The sequence below is a fragment of the Lygodium microphyllum genome, chromosome 1 (assembly GCF_053477565.2).
Source record: "Lygodium microphyllum isolate KBCC chromosome 1, Lygodium_microphyllum_v1.1.10, whole genome shotgun sequence".
In the NCBI taxonomy this organism is placed as follows: domain Eukaryota; kingdom Viridiplantae; phylum Streptophyta; class Polypodiopsida; order Schizaeales; family Lygodiaceae; genus Lygodium; species Lygodium microphyllum.
Window position 1 is genome coordinate 157,803,828 of NC_141135.1, and position 27,290 is coordinate 157,831,117.

General features: G+C 40.6%; 1 protein-coding gene across 4 annotated transcripts in view; it reads left to right on the plus strand.

Annotated features, from left to right (window-relative positions):
- The window catches only part of LOC148041866 (uncharacterized), a 54,984-nt gene extending 32,422 nt beyond the window's left edge, over positions 1-22,562 (plus strand). For 3 of the 4 annotated variants that reach the window (XM_087683467.1, XM_087683459.1, XM_087683475.1), the window contains exon 8: positions 21,170-22,562. In XM_087683467.1, the coding sequence (XP_087539593.1) occupies positions 21,170-21,937 (768 nt within the window). In that variant the 3' untranslated portion in view covers positions 21,938-22,562. The remainder of the gene's footprint in view (positions 1-21,169) is intronic. The other variant, XM_087683483.1, reaches the window with a different exon arrangement.
- Positions 22,563-27,290: the final 4,728 nt, after the last annotated feature.

A 27,290-nucleotide genomic window follows, 5' to 3' on the forward strand; every position in this document is an offset into this window, starting at 1 on the left:
TTTGTATGAGCTCCATATCTTCAGCTGCAACCAAGTCCAAAATGGTTCTCAATGTAGTCATCTTGACTACAGGAGAAAAGACCTTATCAAAGTCAAACCCATGTTTTTGCTTGTACCACTTTGCAACTAGTCGTGATTTGTACTTTGGCAAGGAACCAGAAGTGACTTTCATTTTATAAACCCACTTGCATGGAAGAATCTTTTGCCATTTAAATAGATGCACCAAATCCTAAGTACCATTCTTTTCAAGAGATTCCATCTCTGACAACATAGCTTTGAACCACTTCTTGCTGTCCTGTCTGTCCATTGCTTCTTGGAAGCAAGACGGTTCACCACAGTCTGTCAACATGACATAATCAGCCACATTGTTTGCACCAGGAATGAATCTATCATGTTATCTAGTAGCCTAGACGATCTCCTAACCCAATGATCATTGTTGGCTGGCTGTTGAGCTTGCAAATTTCCATTTTCAGCTTGCTGTCGTGGCATTTCAGCTTGCAAATCAGCATCAACAGCTTGCTGTCCTAGCTGTTCCTGCACATCTAGTGGCTCATCATTATGGGCAATGGTTGGCTGATCATTTCCAGCATTATTTTCTGCATTTGCAAGGTCATTTACATCAGGTATTTGCTGTACAATAGGCACATTTTGCTGTCCAAAAGGTATTTCATCTCGGAATACAACTCTACGGACTTCCTTTGTTCTTTTGGGCTGTTTGTGCATGCGATCTTCCCGGAAGATAACATCATTGTTGTGTACTACTTTTCTTTTCTCAGGATCCATAATCTATATCCCATTTTCACCTTCATTACCATATCCTAAGAAAATACATTTATAGGACTTTGGCTCAAGTTTGCTGCATTCTTGCTTGCATATGTGCACAAATGCTTCGCAGCCAAACACTTTCTAGTGTGCATACGAAGGTGGCTTGCTCGACCACGTTTGTTGGGGAACTCCCTCCTCCCCCCCTCCCTTCCTCCCTCAAAAGACCTGTTTGGTGACCGATTAATCAAGTGTACGACTGTCATAACAGCCTCTGCCCAAAAACCATGAGGTAAAGCAGCATGAGACAACATCGTACGGACCTTATCCTGTATCGTTCGATTCATACGCTCTGCAACTTCATTTTGGGGTGGATTATGAGAGGCAATGAGCTCCCTCTTTTCCCTTTGCTATCACAAAATGCTTGAAAGGCCTTGGACCCATATTCCCCACCATTGTTAGAGCGAAGACACTTAAGTGTCTTATCAGTCTGATTCTCAACCAATGCCAATAAATTTTTAAACTTATTAAGCACTTCGTCTTTGCTCCGAATAGGATAAACCCATACTTTCCGTGTAGCATCATCGACAAAGGTGACAAAGTATTTATTCCCCCCTAAAGATAACCTTGGCATCTGAGAGAAGATGTCAGCGAAAGAGACTTTTTATGAGATGTCTGTGCATGTTTACCATAAACAAAATGATCACAATGCTCAAAATCAGCATAACGAAGACAAGGCAAGTAACCCAAATGAGAAAGCACTTTCGTTCCAGTTTGACCCATGTGTCCCAACCGACCATGAAACAAAGAAACACTTGGCTGCTCGGTTATGGCAACAACATGGTCACGCACACTAGATACATGGAGAGGATACAAGGTATCACTTTTACAACCTCTGGCAATGACTCTAGATTCCTTACAGATCTTCCATTTTTTATCACCAAAGGTGGTATGAAATCCATTGTCATCTAGCCCTGTGCTAATTAAGCTCTTCTTGAGCTGAGCTATATGCCGTACATGCTAAAATGCCATACATGCTGAAGTGTAAAGATAGAACCATGCTGAAATTGCAACTACACATTGCCAATACCTGCAATGTCACATGCATAGTTGTCCCCAAGATGGACAACACCATGTTGACCCCTTGTATAGTCAGAAAACCACTCATGATGAGGGGTGACATGAAAGGAAGCACGTGAATCTAGAATCCAAGTGTGCATGTCATCATATGTATTTGCAAGTAAAGCATGTGTACTAAAGTGTGAAGAGACAAAGAGGACGTCATTCACACTCTCACTGTCATGAGTGACTACATTCACTTCTTCGATTTTGGCACTATTCTTAGGCTGACTCTCTTTCTTCTCTTCCTTGCTATCATCTCTCTTCTTACCCTTTTCTTTCTCTTTCTTCCATTTGTAGTAGTCACGTTTAAAGTGACTCTTCTTGCCACAATGATGGCATTCAACATCCTTACCACGTGATTTACTGCGTCTCTTGCTATTAGATTTGCCTTTCTGTTGTGATGTGCCCCTAGAATGCAAAGCATTGGAAGACTTATTGGACACATTGTTTTGCCAGTCCATTTCTTCCATGAGTAGAGCATTCTCTACATCAACATATAAAAGGATTGCATTGTAATTGCTCATAGCAGTCCTGAATGTATCCCAACTCTCTGGCAAAGTGGAAAGCAAGAACGTAGCCTTAAATTCTTCATTAATTATGAACTTCAAGGCAACCAACTGGCTGAAAATGGAGTTAAACTCACTCAAGTGAGTAGACATTGCTGTACCCTCTTTCATACGCAAATCTATAAGCTTTTTCAACCAAAAAACTTTGCTTGCGGCACTCGTGTGCATAGAGTTCTTCTAGTTGAGTCCAAATAGCATAGGGAGAATCCAAACCTTCAATGTTAAACAAGGCATGAGAAATTGATAGCTTGATGGTTGAGTGTGCAAGCTCATTTAACTCATCCGAGTCTTCCTGTTCCATATCTGCAGGGTTTGCCCCTTTGGTCTTAATTGGCTTTGCCTGCTTCTTCTGCAACAGGATATTATAGCATTGTTTTTGTCAGACTGCAAAATTATTTGCTCCTTCAAGCTACTTTATGTGCATGAGATGATTGATGTCACTGCTGCCGGCCATGATTTTCAGCCCATATGTGACCAAAAAATTCAGAAAAATGCAGGCCCAAACTGTCACACAAGTGACCAAGGTACAAACAAGTACCAACCAACAATAAATAACCACGTAAAAGCAGAAACTTCAGATCTGTAAATAAATTTTCAGAGGCACTAAACCTTGTGCTATAGCACTCCACAACTGATTACAGCTGTTCCAAGGACAAATACATCACATTACATGAGAAGTCCCAAATTTTAGCTGCAATCTCTGTTGTACATTCACCCACAGGTACAAAATTTGACACGCAGGATCAAAAGGCCCAAAATTTTTGTGCTCAAAGCATCAACCATACATCTACATTGTCTCAGACATGCATAGAATAGGCCAATTTTGCCAAAATAAAGCAATTTCAGCAAAATTCCCAAAATTTTTGAAGTGCTAGATGTCCAAAATGCATGGAATTAAACCCGCATGTACATAAAATGACCAAATGGTGCACAAATTTCGCCCAAACAGCAAAAGCCCCAATTTGTAGGAGGTTCAATGTGCATTAATGTTGAGAAATTGGGTAAATTTCAGCCCAATTCTTGTAGGCAAAATGTCACAAATTCTTGCAATTTGTGAGACAAATATCATTGTTTGTCTTGCTCGCATCAAATTTGGACAAATCTCGAAACTTTTGGCACAAATCTGCCCAAAATCTTGAATTGTGCTTACACGCACAAACGCCTGCCAAGAGTAATTGATGGCCGAAAGGATTTAGAGAGAGATTTGTTTTTTTAAAAATCAAAGGAAAAAAAATCTTTGCGTGATTTGGCGTGGGTCCATTTACCCCTCAGGTTCGTGACGACCCGCTGAAGCCTGTTCCGTTTGTTGCATGTCGTCTCATCCAATCGCAGCCTGTCAAATCCAGTCTGTCGTGTTGCCTGGAGCGTGTCATCTACAGCCCGTCAGTTGCATGGCCTTCGTATCTTGTCGCCCATCACCTAGCCTGCGTCGGTCCTGTCGAGTGTCGCGTTGCGTGCAGGTCTTGTCCAATTGACCATTGTTTGACCTTTTGACACCTGCTTGCGCTACTTGTAAGACACCTGGGTTTGACTACTATCATTGCCCATCACTAGTGCTTGTGCACCAACTATGGTTGTCGATTGCAGCTGACCACTATTGCCTATGATTGTCAATGTTACGGCTATGTGCGTGGACCATCAGCTCTGATAGCAGTTTGTTGAAACCTGACGCAGAGATGAGAGTGAACTCGACAGATAATACACACAGAGAGTAGAGAGTAGAGACAGAGATCTTGCTTAAGAACGGCAAAAGCCAACTCCTGCCACATACGTCTTTCCGGCGCATCCATTACCGAATGTTCTAATGTGGACTGTGAAGATTCAACACACATATTAAAATCCCCCATCAAAAAACCCCGTCTGTCAAGGGACAAGGAAATCTGCAAGGTATGCCAAAGCTCCCGGCGAGATAAAGGATCATTTGGAGCATAGAGGCCAAGTAACCATAAGATCTCTCCTTCGAATAAAATTTCAATCACCACAAAGCGGCCATGTACATCATTCTTGATAAGAACCGGCTGATATTTTTCAGAGTAGAGAGCAGAGTGCAGAGTAAAGGGGGGAGTGAGCACGACACTTGATGTTCTTGGGTACAATGACGAGTGTACCTCTTTAGGTTTTAGATTTTGTTGGAACCTGACGCAGAGATGAGAGTGAACTCGACGGATAATACACATAGAGAGTAGAGAGTAGAGAGCAGAGTGCAGAGTAGAGGGGGGAGTGAGCACGACACTGGATGTTCTTGGGTACAATGAGGAGTGTACCGCTTTAGGTTTTAGATAGATATATATGAAGGTACAAATGTGCTAAGGGTGTGTCCATACCCGTGCACATATAAAAGGCACAATGGCCCTTTATTCCCAACACATCGTTAGGAGATGTTGGAGGAGCCATGATAAGGGAGATACAAAGAAGATGAAGAAAGACAAGGGATCTTTAGGGAGAAAAGTATGGCAAAAATACAGAATCACAAGGATTGCACAAGTTCCAAGCATTAGAGAAAGCACATAGAGAAAAGATCAACATTAACCAGAGTGTAGTGATTAGAACATGACAACCAAATGCACACGAACCCTCTCTAAAACTGAGCAGTGTACCGCAAAGTGAAAAGGTGGACCAAAAATAACCAAAACCAGCCTGAAAATGATGTGGCCCAACCCTGCACAGTAGCAAACAGCCAAAACACAGGTGCTGATCAGTAAAATGCAGGCACCGTACACCAAAACACAGATTTGGAAGGGGTCAGTAACAGGTCTTGGGCCCGCCCAAAAAGCTGAAAATCAAAATGGCAGTCTACAGAATGTGGAGGAAACAGGCCGAAAATGATTAGAAGATGGTCGCCTAGGCTGTAAATCAGTCGTAGCAGTTAGAACAGGTTCAATCAGCAGACGAAAAGGCAAAACTTAGACTTGAAACAATGTAAAACAGCAGCAGGAACAATGATCTTGCAATCAGATACCATGTCAGAAGTGGATGTAGTGATGGAAGCGTGGAAAATTACTAAACACAAGAGACAAAAGAAAGAGAAAGAGAAACACTGCAAAAGAAAAGAACATTGCACAAGGAACTTAGAAGCAAAGAGACTCTGGAAATGGAATCTATATACCAAGATATAAGATAGTATAGAACCAATGTGAGTCATTGGCTATGAATGCATTGACACCTACTCCTCTCCCTTCACTAGAACTAGTCAGGTGATGAATGGTCATAATGTGGAGGAGAAGCTTGAATAAATAGGAAAAAAAATGCCATAAATCATGTCAGGTCGACCAGCAATAGATGCTAAAGCGACTATCATAAAATGCTAAGAAAAATGCCTAAATAATCAAGATAATATCTTTCTGCCTCAGCCAATTGAGATGCACAAACTCAACCTTGAAGTGACATATCTGCTAATAGATAATGGTTAGGATGAGAAGGAGGATGTAGTTTGAGGTTTGAGCATGTGGCTTGTTGATTTGTTGATGCATTTGATCGTGGTTTTTGTTGTGGTTGTGAGACAACGTGTCCTTTTTTTATTAATATTTTCTTTTCAATCATTCTTTAAAAAAAAGTCTTAATGGCTTAGTGCACCCATCTAAGGTGAAAACTCTTTGCATTGTGTAAGTATGTTTCCTTTTTCCTGTGTTAAAGAGTAGTTGACTTGGATGTACCATATTTGCAACGCTCCATTATTATAGTAGTCCATTATGGCAATTACCATTGCAACTTTCTTCTTCTTCACTTCATTGCCTCCATGCTTGTCTTACAATAGTTTGTTTTATGGAGGATGTAAAAATCTGGAGTCCTACTTTCATTTGTAGCCACCAAAGAGAAGTAAAGAAAAGACAAATGTAAGATTCACTAAATTGGGCTACTTGAAAGAAGATATCCATCGCCTTTGTGATCATGTAGCCTTGGTAGCCCTTGGAGGCACCCTTGGTCCACCGATACCCTGGTTTGTTTGGGATGGAACCTTTCTAGGATAAAAGAGGATGAATATGTGACTTACTTTGACTTGGGTACACTTTTTGGGCTTGAGAAGGGGTGTTGAGCCATTTGCACTAATTTTAAATTATTTTGTATTAATCCGTATGATTGTCTTCTCAATACAACTCCAAAAAGCAATTAATGCTATTATAAAGATGATTAGTTTTATTTTTAAACAATGAGATAGATGCTCCAAACTCTTACATAAATAGAGTTAGTTGTGGATATCCCATTATCTGAGTCAGATCTTTCACCATCACATTGTTGCCCATGTTTCATCTTAGAGCTGTTGCTGTTGTGAACAACTATGGTTGGATATTGTTGTGAATGGAGGAAGGTGTCTTGGCTCTTGTCCACCAGACCATGGCATCAACTACCTTGTTGCACTTATCATTTGCTGCATTTTGGATAGTTAAAGATGCCTTTGGGTCGAAGGAGATTATTTGCTATTGTCATCATAAAAGTCCTACTAATGTCATCATTTAGATGTTGTCAATCTATTGACATAATCTTCTCGTTAGCTCATCGGAGTCTTTGGGCTGCTAAATGTGCTTTTTTCAATCCTTCAGTTGCTGATTTTGCAAGACTATGTAGTGCTCTCTTTGTTGCCATTGACATCATTATCTATATTTCTTGGTACAGTGTTTTGGAATTTGACATGAGTACAATATAGTCACACGATTCTTAGTCCTTGAAACATGGAGTTTGAGGCCCCTTGATTTTGTCATTCATGTCATCATCGCCATTCATTCCATACATCTTTTTCTATGTGTATCCTTGGACATTTAGATGGGTGCTAGCAACATTTGCCACAATGAAGTGACTTGGTGTGAATCCACTAAGTGTTCATCAAGGTTAGGGCAGTAGAGTTCTGTGTGTAGAACACAAGTTCCTATTGTGCTTAAGGCTCAATTGTGCACGCCATTGTGTGATTACCACTCTTGGGCTTTTTGTTTATATTCCAATGCATCCATATAGCGGGACAATATGAGTTGGATGTATGGAATGCCAACTCTTGGTGCTCCTAGATCCTAGTAGTGAGGGTGGGCTCTTTTGGCACTATGTTTGGGAGGTGAGTTTGATGTCTACTCATTTGATGGTGGATATAACTTGTAATGCATCTTGTGTGCAAATTGCATCCTTGGTAGATGTTTCACTTTGTGTTGTCAAGATCTATAGTGGTTGGTTGAGATCAAAATAGAGAGTTGCCACAATTTAAGAGCAATGCTTGAGAGCTTTGGTTCATGATCTCTCTTCTCTGCGTAGTCTCAGTATACAATGAGAGAACGACACATATAGGACTATTGGAATGGAGAGAGAGAGAGAGAGAGAGAGAGAGAGAGAGAGAGAGAGAGGGAGGTTTCAAACACAAGAAAATGAGCAAGAGTGGTTGGTAGCCCCATACTCAAACGATGCAAGTACTAAACGATAGAATGAAAGTACAGTAAGCTTTAAGTAAGCTATATCTATCCTCAACTCAACTAGAGTTAAACTAACTCTATAATTAGTGACACAACTTATTAACTTATTTGAGTCCACACCACGCACTAAAATATTGGGCATCGTCCATAATTGAACAATTCCAACACCCCCTTGTAGGGCCAATGTGATGATGTACAATGAGTGAATCAATTGGCAAAAGGGAGTAAGCTCAAGGATTTTCAAAATTCCTCAAACTTTTCACGTGATAGTGCCTTGGTGAAAATGTAACATTCTCCTGTGTTGGAATGTAAATTATGCTGATCTCCCTTGCATGTGATCTATCTTTGACATAGCGATAATGTATCCCAATGTGTCTTGTAGGAGCATGAAACATTGGAGTACTTCAATAGCACTCTTGTTAGAAAGAATAGAAGTGGATCCCTTCAAATGAACATGAAGATCAGCCAATACACGATGCAACCAAACATATTTGACTATCCTTGTGAAAGCTGCTGTGTACTTAGCTTCACAAGATGAGGTACGTAGAGTAGGCCGCTTCTTGTTTAGCTAAGGAATGCACAACTGGCGTAGAAAGAAACAATGTCCACTAGTAGATTGCCTTGTATCGTGATCACAAGCCTGATCTGAATCACTGTAAGTATGCATTTGCAAGTGTGTCCTTGGACTGTGTATGTATCTGCTCACCTGTGATATTGAATGCATGTATTTGCTTACTTGTGGTACTACATATTGTATGTTAGGATGGGTGTTGTACAAATAGAAGAGAACCATTGGTTGCAAATAGCAACATCTGATAGAGCATTGCTATCATGCATTGAAAGCTTCAGCCTTGTTTCCATAGGTGTGCTCATAGGTTTACAATCTTGCATGTTAAACCTTACTAGCAAGTTTTGAACATATTGTGATAGACATAACAATACCATGTTGATTTTTGGTGAATTGAATTCCCAAAAAGTAGTGAATCAGCCTCATATCTAACATATCAAAAGTAGAATGTGATTCAGCCTTGAAATTTGAAAATTTTCTCTCATTTGGTCTAGTGAGCAGCATATCATCTATGCAAAGAATGATGATGATCAAATCTCTCTCTTCCTTCTTGACACAGAGGGTGGGTTTGGTTGGGCTGTTTGGGAGATTGTTTGTGGTAAAAAAATGCATCTGTTTTGGAGTACCGAACATGTGGAGCTTGTTTCAAGCTATACAAGGTTTTATTCAGCTTGCAAACCTTGTGCTCTTAGCCTTGCACAACAAAGCGTGGCAGTTGTGCAACATATACATCCTCTTTCAAGTCTCCACATAGAAATGTTGTCTTTATCTCCAATTCATGTACATCCCAACTGAAATGTGCAATTGTAACCAACCTACCTTCCGTGGATGGGTGGTAAATCCTTGATTACAACTTAATTACAGCAGCAAACAATTAATGAAAATCTGAAAATACAAATTTACCTATTGATATTGGACAATGCACACCTAATTGGCCCCAAAATTGGCTCCCCTTTTGGTATTTCTTTAGCTTTATTGAAGAAGAAGTCGATTTATGATGGGATTCTCCCGATTTCCTTCGCAATCCAAACTCCCCTTGTTGTTCAAAAAGTGACCAGCAAGTCTTCAATCTGATTTGCCCCTTGATTCAAGCACTTAACTGGCCTTCACCTACTTCATGGACGATGGAAATGCCCCAAATTCAATGGCTGGCTAGTCCCCCACCTGAATTTAGTTGAAATTCACCTTCAGCCCTGATAAATCCAAGTCTTGGAGCTTTCAACTTTTGGCACGCTTCTTGAGGTTGTTGCTAAACCTTAATTTCTGCTGTAAATTAGGGTTTACAACAAAGAAATTTGCAATTTCTTAGCTTCCAAGGGTCCAAATGTTGAGATCTTCGAAGCAAGGTTGTGAAATGGTCAGGAGATGAGAGAGAAAATTCAGAGTTTCTTCGCGAAGAATTGAAGAAATAACGAAAGGGGTGCCAATTTTGGGCCCAATCGGGTATGCATTGTGCAAGATCAGTAGGTAAATTTGTATTTTCAGATTTGCATTAATTGTTTGTTGCTGTAATTAAGTTGTAATCAGGGATTTACCACCCATCCACGGAAGAAAGGCTGGTTACATAATTCAATTATTTGTTGGTTTGCATGAAGCTCTTTGGGTACATGTGAGTATGCAATGCAATCAAAAACACAAAAGTAATTTGCACTAGGGTTCTTGTGATACCATACCTCATACGATGCAATGGTCTTCAATGCTTTTATAGGAGCACGATTCAAAACATGATTTGCACACATAAGACCTTGAAGCTAAAATCTACGAGGCAACCCTTCGCTCTTCAACATGCATCTAGTCATTTTCATACGAGTGCGGGTCTTGCGTTCCACCACTCCATTCTTGTTGAGAAGTCATCCTCACTGTGTGTGCAATACCATGGTCTAGCAAATAAGCCTCAAAGGCTTTAGACGTGTACTCTCCTCCTCCATTTGTGCGGAGAGTCTACACTTTCAAAGTAGTTTGAGTTTCCAATTTGGCAACCAAATGTTTGAAGTACATGAATACATCTGATTTGGTCTTCAAACTATACACCCAAGTGTACCTAGAGTAGTCAATAGTCATTGATAAATATGATTAAATGACAGCCAAGAGTAGCAGTTTGCATGGGACCACACATATCATTGTGTTCAAGCTGTAATTTTCGGACAGCATGCATTGCACTATCCTTCTTAAGAGTAAATCTGTGAAATTTGCCAAGAATGCGATCCTCACAAGCATGGCAAGGTGGAATATCCAATGTAGGCAAAGCATCAGCCATCTAAGACCTCTAAAGAGTCGTGAGCCTACCAAAATTCATGTGCCCATATTGGGCTTGCCATAGTTCCGTATTTTGCATAGCAAGAGTAAGTGATTGTTGGAGGTTGATGAGATCTCTTCTCGTAACTGTCCTACAAAAAATAGATCTTTGTACAAAGTGCACGACAAATGAAGAGCATAATCAAGCTCGCTATCTTTGACAATGCATTTGTTATCTTTAAAGATGACTTGAAAGCCTTGCTCAAAAGTTGGAACCGAAAGAAGGTTTTTGGTAATCCCAGGTACAAATCATACATCCTTAAGTTGAAAATCTAATCCATCTGTAGTAGTATCACAATTGTACCAATGCCACAGAAATCATAGCCAGAGCTGTTCGTATAAGAAACTCTGTTCCTTGCAGGGGTTGATTGCATGGATGTGAACAAACACTTTCGAGAGGTATTGTGCTTGGATGCTACACTATCAAAATGCCATGTATGTTGCGTTTCAACAGCTTTAAATGTTGAATGAGCCATAGATGTGTGCAAGTGAGAACTGCATAATTCTCCTCAACCAAGTCGATTGTAGCATGACCATCTAAAGACTGAGTGGCTGATGTTTCATGGACAATCAATCCGGAGTCCTTTTTCTCCTTTGTTAACCTTTTTCGGCATTCGTCTATGTAATGGTGATGCTTCTTGTAGTATTGTCATTTACCCTTTTTCTTCCCTCTGTTTGAATCTCGGGCAGCCTTGCTAGATGGCTGTCCCACATCAGCCTTGGGCTGATTTTTCACTTGTTACTTACCTTTGCCGTTGCTTTTGCCTAGAAAACATAGCTACATTACATGATCTTATTGCTATGTCCTTATGAGTCTATGCCTAGAAAACATAGCTACATTACATGATCTTATTGCTATGTAATGGCCATGCTTCTTGTAGTATTGGCATTTACCCTTTTTTCCCCATTTGTTTGAGTCTTGGGCAGCCTTGCTAGATGGCTGCCCCACATCAGCCTGGGGCTGATTTTTCACTTGTTGCTTGCCATAGAAGACGGATTTTGCTTTGAGACAGTTTTGGACAGTTTTGTGATTGCATTGTCAATCCCATGTTGGAATTCCGATACTCTTGTGAGCATATTTTGTATTTCAGCTTGGAAGTGTTTGGTTGCAATTTGTGTATCTTATTGTAGCAATGGCTCAACAGGGGCACATTGATCATAGCAACGTTTTGGATATCCTTACTCAAGAGAACAAATTGGATGGCACCAATTACTCCTTGTGGAGTTTCATGGTGCACAATTTGCTAGTTGCTAAGGGTCTTTGGGATTTCATGACTAGGATTCAACTAGACCAAGAGGGTTCGCTCCTCAAACACCTCAAAAAAGGGCTAGAGGACAGCAAGCTGCCCTTACTAATGCCCACATTCCTAGCGTGCCAATATTGCTCAGAACAGCAATACACTGCTGTGCCTTGAAATGCACGTCCAAAAAAGTCAAGTTCAGCAATTTAATGCGTTAAATCCTCAAATTTTCATAAAATTCTGTGTCCAGTCTGTATTAATCAGCATGTAAATGCGGTATATGCACTTGTTTGCTGCCTTGGGATGCATGAAACTCAAAAGCCCCAAATTTTCTCGAAGAAAATTTGAGAAATTGAATAAATTCTATACTTGAAGGCTTACAATTCGATGAAATGTCCTCTTAAGGATGTGTATTGATTGCAACCAGCAACTTCATTGCACCTCGGGACGTGTGTTGGACACAAAGATCACAAAAGCTTCAAATTTCCCATGGAAATTTCAAAAATTGGGCAAGTTGGTCAAAACCCCCCAAATTTCTTTGCACCACGTGTGAGGAATTGAAAATTGAAAATTTCTTTGAAATTGTGGGATGAGATAAGCAAGATAGATGAGAAATTGCATAAATTTCCAAAAAGCCCCAAATTCCAAAACTAGGGTTTATGCACTTTAGGGTTTCCGAGTATTTCTGCATAGTTGAAAATGGCAGAGATGGTCAAGATGGAGTGGAAATTGTGCAAAATTTTGAAACCCTCAAATTCAAAAGTTAGGATTTGTGTTTGTGTTTTTTTCTAGATCTATAAAAAACCCACTCTCGTGAATACCATGCCATAGGATATCTCTAGTGGTAATATCTTTAACGATTATCACATCTTAAGTAAGGATTGCATAGGTTCCCTCTTAGTAAGTCTAGGAACTAAAAGTATGTTGAAACCCAAATTTGGAACGTAGACCACATAATTCCTTGTCTTAATGAGTCCTTGAACAAAGTAAGGTAAAGCCCAAATTTGGAACACATTGGGCTTCCGTTAACAAATCCTGTCTATTAAGAAGAAGTGGGTTCGTGTCCACACCTTGAATAAGAACGAGTGAATTGTTACCAATGTTGAGATTCCCTCTATCACACGAAGCTCTTAGATTCATATGAGAAGACACACTACTATGGTGGGTAAGGCTCAGAAAATGGTGGGCATGGTTGAGAGGGGCTGCTTGTGCAAGGTTGCATGGGAGATTGCCTATGGGACTGTGTAGGCTGAAAAAGTAGTAGCTCCTCCTCCAAATCAATAGCTTCTCTTCCAATACGGTAGCTCCTCCCCCTAAAATAGCAGCTTCTCTTCCTTTGTCGGTTAAGTGGACCTTGCATGGGTTGCACCGGTTGCACTGGTTGAGCAGTGGTGAGATGGAACCCACATGTTCAGCTTTGATACCAAATGTTAGAGAGAGAGAGAGAGAGAGAGAGAGAGAGAGAGAGAGAGAGAGAGCACAAGACAATGACAAGTGTGGGTAGCAATCCCACACTCAAAAGATGCAAGTATTAGAATGATAGAATGAAAGTATAATAGGTCTCAAGTAAGTTAGACCTATCCTAACTCAGTTGGAGTTAAACTAACTCTAGAAGTAGTGACACTGTTGGGTATTTGACTCACGCCTCACTTACGCCTACACTCATATGGGAGTGTCGGTGATCAGTAGGACACTGGGGCACTTTTTACTCTCGGTAGGAGAGGTTTTTTCCCCCAGACTTATAGTCTTATTTTCTTATGTGCTTATGTTACACACTTATGGGCACTTACCATATTCGGGTGTGAAACTGCACTCTCAGTTGCACCACGATTCTCTCACCCCTCTCACATTTGGTATCAGAGCTCAGCTCTTGCCTGCAGTGTGCAGTCCCGACCGCACTTGCGCCCCTGTACCTGCCTGTTCGTGCTCCTGCTGTACTTGCCTTGCTTTTGTACCTGATGCTGCTCCTGCAGCTGCTGCCTCCTCAAGCACCGCCAGTCCCTGCGTGCGCCACCTGTCTGCGCGTGCCATCTGCCCGCGCGCGCCACCTGTACCTGCGCGCGCCACCTGTCTGCGCGTGCCATCTGCCCGCGCGCGCCACCTGTACCTGTGCGTGCTGACGCTGCTCCTGCAGGCACCGCCAGCTGCAAGCGCCGTCTCCTTTGCCCAGCATGCCACCTGTTAGGCGCTGCCAGTTGCAGGCGCGGCCTCCTCTGCCCAGCGCGCCACCTGTCAGCGCCGCCAGTTGCAGGCGCCGCCTCTTGTACCTGTAGCAGCCCGCCACGAGGTTCGCTAGCTTGTTCCTGTGCGCAGACATTGCCTCGGGATCAGTGCTCGTCGTCAGTCAGCTGCAATCATTCTGCAGAGGTAACGTTTTACATTTTTTATTTCAACACAGGAGTTCGTGCAGCAGCAGGATCAGTTTTTTGCTTTGGGACACGTGCTTGTGTCTGTGATAGAGACACATTTAATGCACATTCTGGGATATTTGTGACAGAAATTTTGGCAAAAATCTTGGGGATTTTGACATTACAGTGTTGCTGAGCACTGTTTGCACCTTGGGAAGCGTGCATTAGAGAGAGTTCTTGACAGAGTACACCCTTGCACATTAATTGCAGAAGTGTGCTTGCTGCAATTTCTGGAAATTTGCAGATTTCCAGCCCTTACTGCTTTGACATTGCTCATTTGTCTTTGGAAATTTGTCATCATGGCAAATCAGGGAGGTGATGTATTTACCTATGTATCCAAGGAAGACAGATTGGATGGAAACAATTATTCGCTATGGTCATTCATGATGAAGAATGTATTAGTGGCTAAGAATTTATGGGATTATGTCAGTGGAGAGGAAACTAGACCGGGATTTGTAGCTCTTGTTACTCCTCCTCAAGGGATATGTGGACAACGGGGACCTCAGTCCGCTCCACCTCAGCCACTTCCTCCAAGAATTGCAACTCAAAAAGCTTGGGATACACGAGATGCGCAGGCTTTGTCGTTGATTGCTTTGGCAGTTCAGCGGTCCATCATCTCTCACATTCGTTCAGCATCTTCTTCACGAGATGCATGGCTGACTTTGGAGCATCTGTTTGCAGGAAAAAATCAGACTCGAATCTCTTTCTTGAAGAAAGAGTTAGAGACTTTGAAGATGAATGAGGGTGATTCTATGCAGGATCACTTGAACAAGATTCAGGACTTGCGGGAGCAGCTCATGAATGTAGATGAGTACTTTTCGGATGCACAGTTGATATCCACCACCTTGAATTCCTTACCTCCTTCGTACTTGTCTTTTCATACTGCATTGAACCTCACCATGAGGATTGCCGAGCATCCACTCACTTTTATTTAGCTGGTTAGTTTGCTTCTAGAGGAGGAGCAAACAAGGAAAAATAGTGGTGTGGATGCTATAGTCTCTGAGCAGACTTTTGTGGCAAGACAGAAAGGCAAAAACAACAAGGTGAAAAATGCTCCATAGAGTTCTGGTACTTCTGGCACATCACAAAATCAGACACAAGGGGGCATGCAAGCTAAAAAGGAAAAATGTCATTCAGTAGATCAGACAGCATACTTGACATCTACTCTTACTCCTGCTATGATACAGGCGGAGTTATGGCATGCTCGTTTGGGACATGTAAACTTTGGCAGCTTGATGCTTTTGCAGCGTACTCAGATGCTGGATGGCTTATCTCTCTTAGAGAGACCTCCTGAGCACTTATGCGAGGGATGCATTTTGGGGAAAATGCATCGTTTCTCATTTCCCTGTGATGTTGCTTTCAGAGCAACAACCAGATTGCAGTTGGTACATTCAGATGTTTGTGGACCTATGCAAACAATGTCATTGGGCGGTTGTTACTATTTTGTGATATTCATTGATGACTTTACACGTTTTTGCTGGGTCTACTGTTTGAAAAAGAAGTCAGAAGTGTATGATGCATTTTTGGCTTTCAGTGCACTTGTTGAAAATCAATGTGGATGCAAAATTAAGACCATCCGTTCGGACCGAGTGGGGGAATACATGTTCTCTATGCTGAATTCTTTTTTGAAGCAGAAAGGCATAGTCCATCTGTACACTATTGCCTATACTCAACAGCAGAATGGGGTAGCAAAGAGGAGGAATCGGTCACTCATGGAGATGGCCAGATGTATGCTGAAGGCAAAGAGCTTGCCTCATAGTTTTTGGATGGAAGCAGTCATGTGTGCTTGCCATATTTTGAACAGATGCTCTACCAAAGCCTTGAAGACCATCACACATTTTGAGGCTTGGAACAGCCGTAAACCTTCTGTTGGCCACTTCCGTACCTTTGGGTGTCTTGTCTATGCCCATATTCCACAGGTACTTAGAAAAAAGTTGGACAACAAGGCTGTTAAGTGTATTTTTATGGGCTACAGACTCTATGATCCCGTTACAAAGAAGGTTTTTGTCAGCAGGGATGTTGTTTTTGATGAAAATTCAGAATTATCCTTGGTTGGTTTGGACACATATTAGGCTGCCTGTGATGTTTTTGAAGGGCTGCTGCCCATTACGTTTGGTGATTCAGCTGGAGCTTTAGAAAATAAACCTAATGTTCAACCAGCTGCCCCTATGGAAAGTGCAGAAATTCAGCCATTGGTTGATCGGAATATTCAGCATAATGCTGAAACTGAAATTCGGCAAGAGCTTGCACACAATCAGGAAGCTAGACTAATACCTAGATGGTATTTGCCGACTATGCAAGATAGTCATTTGGATGCACCCATGGCTGGTTGTACTAGAAGGCAAACTCGTTTGCATGATTCAGCACATACCATGGAGTTTGTTATGGCAGCAAGTACTTTTGATAATGAAGAGCCTGAATGTTTTGAGGATGCACAACACAGTGTGCATTGGATGGCAGCAATGCAAGCTGAATTAGATTCTATCACTAAGAATCAAACTTGGGATTTGGTGTCTTTGCCATTTGGGAAGAAAGCCATTGGAACAAAATGGGTCTACAAATTGAAAAGGAAAGTAGATGGATCCATTGATAAATACAAGGCACGGCTTGTAGCTAAAGGCTACGCACAGAAAAAAGGGCATTGACTATGAGGAGACATTTGCTCCTACTTCCCGTATGACGACCATCAGGTCTATGATTGCTTTGGCTGCACATTATGGTTGGAAAGTGCATCAGTTGGATATTAAGACTGCATTTTTACATGGGGAACTTCAAGAGGAAGTTTATGTACAGCAGCCCATTGGTTTTGCAGTTGAAGGCTCAGAACATTTGGTTTGCAAGCTCAAAAAGGCACTATATGGTTTGAAACAAGTTCCTAGAGCTTGGTATGCAAAAATAGATGCTTTCTTGCTTGGTCAGGGTTTTCTAAACAGCTCATCTGAGTCTATCCTTTACGTATGTAAAGAAGGGGAATCTATGCTGATTATATGTCTTTATGTTGATGACCTTTTGCTCACTGGAACACATGCTGATCAGATTTCAGCATTCAAACAAAATTTGCAGCAAACTTTTGATTTGCCTGACTTGGGAATTTTGCATTACTACTTGGGCATCCAGTTCATACATGATGCTCAAGGTATTGGGCTATCATAGTCAAGGTATATTGGGCAGCTTCTTGAGAAGTTTGGCTTACAGGATTGCAAGCCAGTTTGTACCCCCATGGAACGTGGACTAAAACTGTCATTACATGATGACAATGATTTGTTTGATATACATACATATGCTCTTGCAGTTGGATGTCTTATCTACCTATGCAACACTAGGCCGGACATACAATTTGCCGTTTCAGCTTTGAGCAGGTATATGCATCAGCCACGTATATCACATTGGCAAGCTGTCAAGCGTGTTTTTCGTTACTTGCAGGGTACTAGATCTCTTGGATTGCTTTATGCCAAGGGGGGACCACTATAGTTACATGCTTACAGTGATTCTGATTGGGCTGGTGATTATGATACACGTCACTCCACTAGTGGCAATTGTTTCTTTCTTGGCTCTTCTTGCATTTCTTGGCTTAGCAAGAAACAATCCACTGTTGCGACATCGTCATGTGAAGCTGAATACAAGGCAGCTTTCATTACCACAGTTGAATGCGTATGGCTTAGACGCTTGCTAGCTGATCTGGATGTATCTGTTACGGAGCCTACTCCTTTGTTCACTGAAGGTTAGAGTGCTATTGTAGTGGCACGGAACCCAGTGTTTCATGCATGCACGAAACACATTGAGATCCATTATCACTTTCTCAGAGAGAGGCTACATACAGGTGATATCAGCCTTGTCTATTGTCCTACCACCAGTAATGTGGCAGACATCTTTACCAAAGCTCTTCCTCGTAACAAATTTGAAGCATTTCGTGATGCTTTACATTTGATATCCTTTGGTGGCGGATGATCCTTGTACTCTTGATCATTCTTCTCTCCAGGGGGGTTTGTTGGGTATTTGACTCACGCCTCACTTCTGCCTACGCTCATATGGGAGTGTCGGTGATCAGTAGGACCTTGGGGCACTTTTTACTCTCGGTAGGAGAGGTTTTTTCCCCCAGACTTATAGTCTTATTTTCTTATGTGCTTATGTTATACACTTATGGGCACTTTCCGTGTTCGGGTGTGAACACCCCCTACAACCCTAAGGTTTAAGGGTTGTACTTTGTACACTCTTTCAGTCTATTCTTTTGGGGTGTCGTGCTTCACTCTGTCTCACTCACTCTCACACTGTCTACTGCACTCTCAGTTGCACCTCGGTCCTCTCACCCCCCTCACAGACAACTTATTACCTCAGTTGTGTCCACACTACATTCTGCACTGCCCATAATTGACCATTTCTAACAATGACATGGGGTGGGAGATGTTGCCACATTGCTCTAATTCTATAAGCAAAGATTGTTGCCCTTCAGATGGATTTGTTTGGTGGTAGTCATATTGATGTTAGCAAATCTAATCTTTGTTGAGACATGGAAGTAGGATTTGCATCTCTCACAAGAATACATGTGATTGATTGCTCTTCAAAGGGTGTACTTAGTCTTTGTGGGGAGATGATTGAGATTTGGTTGTGCTAGCCATGGAGAGGCATTAGTGAAAGGACCGAGTGTCTACCTTGGTGTGACGCACAAGGCGTGCGTAGAGTGAAACTTCCCACTTTGTGTTTGTCTCCCACGGTTGTCACTGTGACCCCCCGCGGTCTTTCCGCACCTTTGCTTACAAGAAGGCGCTTTGCTTAGAAAGAAAGTAGAGAGCAAGATAGCTTTGCGAATGGAAGAAATGGTACTTGTATTAGGTAGGCGCAAGGCCCGGGTGGAGGGAGGAACACCCAGGTGTATGCAAGATGAAAACTTGTTACAATGCTTTTGTGCGCTTGACCTCCCTCTTGGTAGGAATTTTCAGTCCACAGTTTCAAGTATCTATTACATCTATCAGGGGCTCTCAAAACCCTACTTTGTGGAATCTCAATTAATTGCTATAAGTGACTGTTTGAGGTTTTATTCTTCTGTTTGGATTCTCTCAACTTTTTATTATCTTGTGCAAACTAGCAAATATTGTGTTACAAGACACAATGTGGATGTCAACATGGACCTAGAGTTAAGTGACCTAGAAATTGCTCATTATATTCTGGCATTCTTGTAGCTCTCAAAAGAGTCCTGAAAAGGATTAATTCCATTAAAAACAAGATTGTAAAACATTGGCTCAAGAAGCTCTATAAGTGGGATCATTCGTAGCCACTTTCATCCCTCATTGTGTCACTTCAGTGCCAGCCCATGAACGTGTTTGTGTGCCCTATACTAAGTCAAAGAGGGACCTCAGGAGCTTGTTCCAGTATTGGTCACTTTGGTGAGTTTGGCCTTGTTTGTTCCATTCTTGGTTAGGGTCTCTATTTTGTTGGGCCTGCCTATGTTTTGGCCTGAGATGCCTTTCTAGATCTTCTCTGGGATCTGCTCCCTAATTACAGACTGCCCTGTCAGCTGGTTGAAATGTGTTGAGTCGCGGGATTTTTTGTCTCCTGTCTTTTTTCTCCCAGCACCCTCATTGCAGGTACAGACTCACATGTTCAGGGGCCGTTCTTGTATCAGCATTTTTTTCCATCAGTCTGGTTTCATTGTCTTTATCTTGCTTTTAATGTCCTGTCAATTGTTTGCAGTTTCCCCTCTGTGGTCATTCGGACATGGTATTGTCAGCATAGTTGTTTGACAAACTTGCACTCCAGCTCTGAAATCCCCTTGTCATGGTACTGTTTGCTTGTTACTGTCATTGCTAGTCCTGTATGAGCTTCATGTATCTGCTGTCACCAGCTTTAGCAGCTGTTCAATGTCGTATGATTGCTTGAGTTATAAAGATAGCTTTAGATGAAAGCTGTCAGGTGTCTTGATAAGCCTGCATTGATATTTTCAACCTGTTCTCTTAAGCCCTCATATGAGATCCTCAAAGTTTAAATGATTTTCTTTAAGTTTCCTTGCTGGCATGTTTATCACCATCGTTTATTTTTAAACACGCCATACTATTCTCATTTAGTTGTTGTGAATAAGGAAGGATTTTGTATTTTGTTCGGTGTAAGTAATCGTCATGCTAAAGGTCAAGTTTCTGAAGTCAATAAGCTGATTAGTTGTGGATTTTGTGTTTTGTTTGGCATAAATAATCAGTATGCTAAAAGATGAGTTTCTGAAGTCAATAAGTTTACTTGTTGCTCAACTTCTCATATTTGTTGTGTTCATATGAATCAGGGTCTGTCTTCTTAGTCCTAAACTTAATAGATGTGTTAACTCCTTCCATCTTGTGTTGATATTGACCATCAATTGTGAAACAGGCTTTGATTCTGAATGTTATGAGCTGGCTTGTTCCAACATTGTATTTTGTAATTTCCATGATGTCAGTGTCTTTGTGTTGAAGAAGATCCTTCTGTATTAAAGGTGAGCTGTGGAGGGAGCATTAGATTTTTGGCGGGATATCTTAAGATGTGGTAACATTTGACAGCAATGATGGAAACCATTATGTCACGCATCCTGCATACATGCTCTTTTGTGTGTATATACTGTATATGTTTTGGCATGCATTGTATGTTGTAATTTCCACAATGTCAGTGTCTTTGTTTTAAAAAAGTCCTTTTTTGAGGGTGGGGTGTGGAGGGATGACTTGATATTTTATGGCAAAAATAACATTTTGTTTTAAAAGTATCTTTCATCCTTCATGTTTTTTCACGTGTTTTCACTGTAAAACTTGTTATGTATGTTCATATATTTCAGTTTATGTCATGAAGTTAGCATTTATTGCAGATGACGAATGCAGAAGGTTCTGTGCAGACGCATTGGTCCAAAGCTCCTGCACCACCATTAAGCAACTTACCTATTCTGGGACCAGCTCCAGTGCTGAGTATGCAGCCTCGGCATTCTAGTACTCTTGCTAGTCATCTTGAGCATTTACCTCAGTTAATGGATGTTAGCAGCAGTTTCCATCAACTTCCTGTATCAAAGCCAGCAGTGAGCAGCTCCTTCTCGGCTGTGGATGCTGCAGCCCAATTTCCGGATGAACTGGGGCTTGGTGATTCAGCCACAATGAATAGAAGTGGCCTCGAGCGGATGTCAGGTACTGGACATAGTGGTGTTGCATCTTTAACAGAGTCTCCAAGCTCTTCAGGCACTAAACCTCAACGAGCTCGGCGTATAATGAGGAATACCCGTGGCCTGAATGGTTCCACTGGCAACAGTACTGACTTAGCTCTGGGGATACATGCACAAACTGTGGGTAGCCGGCCTGAGCCTTCACTTCTCCAACCTCCAAACCTTAGTCAACAGGGATCTCTAGTTAATGAGGCTGGTTCTCAATATAATGATCAGAAGGTTTCTCAGCAGGGTCTAGTAAGGAGTCATGTGGGGGCTGAGTGGTCTGCTAGCAATAGTAGAAAGGGTGCTCCTGGACGATCACCAACCATTGATAGAAGCTCAGCAGGAGAAAGGGGGCCTGCAAGTTCTTCTAAGTTAAAGCAGGTGTATGTAGCCAAACCAACAGGTACATCACAAAAAATGGGTGCTACTTGTAGTTAACGGGGCTTCAAAATGGTTGGTGAGGGACAGGTGTTGAGGTACTTCTTGAGCTTGAGGAGGCAAAGCTGTGCATTATTGAATCAAGTGATTTGGCTTGCCCAGAGATTGGAGGAAGGGTTGAACATATGGGCTGGCTGTGTGAGGATTGGGTTCTTTTTGGGTGTGTTTCCTCACTGGTCCAGACATACACCTGCTGGAAGGGGGAAGGCCTCAGCTACTCACGATCACGACGTTGAGCTGTGAAGGGCTGGATTTTGCCCTTGAGCCCAGGCCAGTTCCTTTGATATGTCCTCCTTTTTGTACATCCTTCTGGACGAGAATGAGGTTTAACTTGTGGCTGCTTCTCTGTGGTGGAAGTATAATTGGACAGCTTGCAGAAGAATGCTTTCTTTTGTTGTATTGGAGCACGAAGTTCCATCCTGCTGAAGTTTTGTGGGAAAATTTGGGAACAAGTGCTACTTAGATGTGTCCTCTGGACATGCAGCCTCGATTCTTTCCCGATGCACACTAATTTTCAGTTGAGCAAGTATGCTGATATATGCTCGCCATGATGTGACCTGAAGCCTTCTTCAGATATGTTGTAGCAGCAGCCATACATGCTAATTCAAATTTTGTTGTTTAGCTATATTGTTTGTGCTTTGCCCATGTGAGGCTGTAAAGGAATTTTACATATTAATTTGGTTTTTAGCAGCTGCTAACTAGTCATTTTTATGGCAATGCCAAAATTGGTTGGTGGGTTTTAAGGGAACCCCTGCTGGTCCTTAGGTGCTCCACATCACCCTGATGATTAAAGAGTAAGTTGTAAAGAAATTGTTTATATGTAAAAAGATTGTAGCATTTAATGTGATTGTTCTGTGAACCATGGTGTTTATGAAGATTATAATGGGGGGGTTTCATGTTTCTCGATTCTCTCGATCAAGTACTGACCATTATAGCTATCTCACATGTTTTTACCCATCAAGGTCGAGGTTATGGTACTACATAAAGCTGTACAAGTTGCTAATAGGTAGCTTAGAGGTCCAATTACGAGTGATTCATTAATTAGGAAGCTAAGAGGTTGCTCTTTTTGATGTGATGCTCTCATGGAACTTTCCTAAGTTGAACATGAATTGTTGGCATCCATAAATATAACTGGTCCTCCGAGCAAGAAAAAGAGGCATGTAAAATGGTATTTGATATGCTTGCACAAAGGCTCATGTGCTACTTTCGTCCTCCAATTTTCATTCAGAACAGTCCTACAAAAAACTTCTTTATCTTTGTGTAGATAATTACAGCTGAGGACACAATCTGCTATATAATGCTCCATACAACACTGCATGGTTGACGCGTACGGTCTGATGTCTAAATCACATCACTTTTGGATTACGGTTCGCATTCTAGCAAAAACCCAAGTAATGGAACGTTGTCAACCAACCAGTGATGGGAGGATAGGCTTCATGTTGACCATTCAGAGTCTTGGATACTGTTTGTACTACTATCTATTGATAATGGTGTAGGCTTTTTGTATGTAGAACATCAAAAACGTGTATTCTAGCCTTCTTGGTAAGGTCCTTTCAGAGATCAAAATGTCGCATAATTGCTGCAAAATTAGTCAATGTCTCCTCTAGAAGTATGTGTTGGCTGTTTTACTGCATTCCTACCAATTTATCCAGAGTTGTAACATTTCCTTCTTTATTCAGCAATATAGTCTATAACTCTTAATGATGATGACATTATAATTGTGGGTTTATGCAAAAGTTAGCAAATAAATTAGATTTTTTGAACGCACTAGAAAAGACTAGTGGGAAAATAAGTTGGAAAACAATTTGGTAAAATAATGTGTTCTACCAAAATATGATAAAAGCGGTAGAGGCCCATGTGATTCAAATTTGGGTTGAAAGAAATTAAACATTCTTTTGAAGATTAGATTTCATATTTATGGAGTTCTTTAAATCAAGATGTGTACCTATTGTTTCTTTTGTGGTGGTAGTGGATATCATGTGCAAAGGTTGATAGGAGAAAAAAAATGCACTGAAATATTACTAGTGGTGTCTTATATTGATACGAGTAGAGAAAGGAGAGAGACTTTGGCTATACTAATGTAATTTTAATGAAATGAACTTAAAGGGATAAGATCATCAAGGGAGATGAGGATTATCCCATATCAATTGTTCGATCATGAAAAAATTTATCGGTGCATGCTATGTGAAGATGGATGGCAAGATAATAATTTGTGAGTTTACAAAAGTTGTTCCCCCCATCTAAGTAGAAAATGAAATAATCCACTATACAATCATTTGACCATCCACTACTCTATAGAATTGGGCCATGGGGTTCACAAATTATTGGGCCTACAAAGACTATAGAAATAAACGATGTTGCCACTTTGCAAACATGGCCTCTTGTAGTCATGAATACCTACTTTGTAGGGATGCATATCCATTGCCTTTGCATTGATTGTATTTCAATTTGACCTATATAGCATTTGCTTTGTTTTGGCCCTCAAATGTTCAAAATTTGTGTACCATTTTCATGAGAAATGATAGGTATGCATTAACTTTGAATGCAATGATCTTTTTGCTTTTGCAAATTGTTAGTAGTAGATTGATAAGGTTCTTGTTCATTGCTCCATCTTGATCCATCACCATCTTGATGTTTTTTTCCATACAAAATCTAGAATGGGTGACTTCTCTCATGGTTGCAATGATTTTGTCGTTATTTGGAACAAAAGCTAGAGCTCAATTGTAGCGAAGAGTGTCGCGACTTTGGGGTTATCGTGAGGTCGAGTCAAGCTTTTTCCACGACATTCATCCTTGTTGTTTGGTTTTGAAAGATACACATATTACCATCAAGCTCTCCAATATAAGTCAAACAAGTGCTTCGATTGAGGGAGCTATTAAGGTTAAAGTCTAGGGGATTCCATAGCTTGAATTTGAACCTTTTTATTGACCAATATTGGCTAGAAATAAAGGAAAAAAGTTGAAATTTCAAATTTCTTGATAAAAGATTTAGTTTATGTATTTATGTATACAAGCAATGGGTCTTTTGAAGCACATGGGTAGCTTGTTTTTTGAATAAGGGGGTTTGGCTAAGCAGGGTTTTAGTTTGCTAGAAGCTTATGGCCTACTTGCTGCCTAAGCATAAAGCTTGCTTATTACTGCCCAAGCATAGGGGTTGCTTGGTTCTTTGGCACACAGAGAGAGAGAGAGAGAGAGAGAGAGAGAGAGAGAGAGAGAGAGAGAGAGAGAGAGAGAGAGAGAGAGAGAGAGAGAGAGAGAGAGAGAGAGAGAGAGAGAGAGAGAGAGAGAGAGAGAGAGAGAGAGAGAGAGAGAGAGAGAGAGGATTCTCCTTAGTGATTCTGATGTCCATGGACTCTAGTGTTCATCAACACATTATAGGAGGTTGTTCTTGATAAAAACGACATTGCACTTTCAAGAGCTAGGCTGTTCATGCCATTACTCTCCACATTTCAATGCTCTAGAAAAGCCCTCCCTTGCAACCTTTGGATTAAGGCTAACCAAGTTGGAACCACCTTCACACTATAGAAAGAAGATGAATGTGTTTTGGAGGTTGTTATGCTTGAAGTGAGAAAAATTTGGAGAAAACTTTTGGAAAAGTAGCAACATGCATTGAAGAGTGCTTGGGTTGTTTTAGCATTGCATTTGCCATTGATTGGTCATTGCAATGCCTCTCACAATGTAGTTATATTAGTCTTCTTGGTTGTGCAATTGATACTATCTTGGTTGTTTGTTGGGTTGCACACATTATAGTGGTTATGGCTTCATATTTGCTTCATGAAAAACATTGTTTAATGTTGAAAGTTGGATGGTAAAAACTTCTCATATAGGAAGGAATAGATATACGATGTCTTGGTGCAAAAGAAGCAAGTTAAGCCCATTAAGGTGTAGGTGTAAAGCTTCAAGACATGAACAAAGATGTTTGGGATGAGGTAAATGAACGTGGATGTTCTACCATTATGTTGACTCTCTCAAAATCAATTTATCTTAGTGTAAAGGATGCTGAGGGTAATTCATATGGAGTTTGAAAGAAGTCATGCAACCTTTATGAGAAGCAAAGTGTTGCATTAGAGGTTTAGAAGTTAAAGTTTATTAGGGGAGTTTTGAGATCTAGAAAAATGCCCTATAAGCAATCTTAGAGAGAGAAAATATTTTAGGAAATAAAGTTATTTTTAGATTTTTTATATTTTTCTAAGTAAGTATATAAAAAATCGTTAATAAGTCATTGTCGTGATATTCTCGTGATCACATCAAACCTAGAAATCTCGACTGCCATAAAGATGACAAAGGTTGTCATAATGAAGATCTTACTCGTCCTCATGAAAATAAAAACTAATATTCAATTTGAATTTTGTTTGAGATTTGATCACTTCCCTCCATTCTCTCTCTTCTTTCCTTACTAGTTTCTTCTTCACTTTCCTTATTTCTAATTCACATAGTTTTTCAATTCAATCTTCTAATCACATCCTTAGCTATGGATAAATCATCCAATGATCTCTGTAGCTCTAGTAAAAAACCTCTTTATAATCTTCATATTGAGTTGAATAGTGAGTATAAACCAGTAAGGAAGAGAATAAAATCCATTACTGTTATAGAGTCTATGAAACATATCCTCAGGCCTTCGAAATCAAGAAAGGACTCTTAAAAATATCGAATCTCAAACGAGGAGGAGTTGGTTGTCATAAAAGAATCCAAGCAGCAAGGTACATGTTTTTAAACTTTAAAAATAGGGTACATTTTTAAAATTTTAAAAATATTAAATATGACTTTGTTTATAATTAATTGTATTGATTTGTGATGTTAATTTTGTTTAGGTCTCTTCTTTAAGCGAATGCAAGTGAAATAGATTCTTTAAAAGCATCTCATTTTTATTATCATCTTTACTCTTTAGTAATTTCAAAAGAATTTTGGAAAAGAAGAAATTTAAAAATATAAAGAAAAAATGCTTAGAGTCATTTATAAAGGATCATTCTTTGGATACTAGGTTAGTGCAAAAGACACTAGATAGTATTGGTATCAGTCGAGATGCTTATATGTAACTTTTCTCGCTTTTACAATCAAATATGAAGCAAGGACAACTACACAATTGCATACTTCCAAGGCCATCTGTGGTTAAAACTATTAGACAGAGGGTGATAAACAAAGTGATTTAGATTTTGGGTAAGAAATTCCATATCAATGCTAGCTTCAAGGGTAGGAAAAAGGAAGTTGTATTCAATGAATTTAGCAATATTTTCCTTGACTTTCCCACCCTACAATGTTTAATGATAAGATTCTATGACTTGTCACTTGAAGCGGTACAAGGAGTAGCTAGTTTTGTGGTTAAACTTGATAAAAGTGAGATTCTAAAATGCACA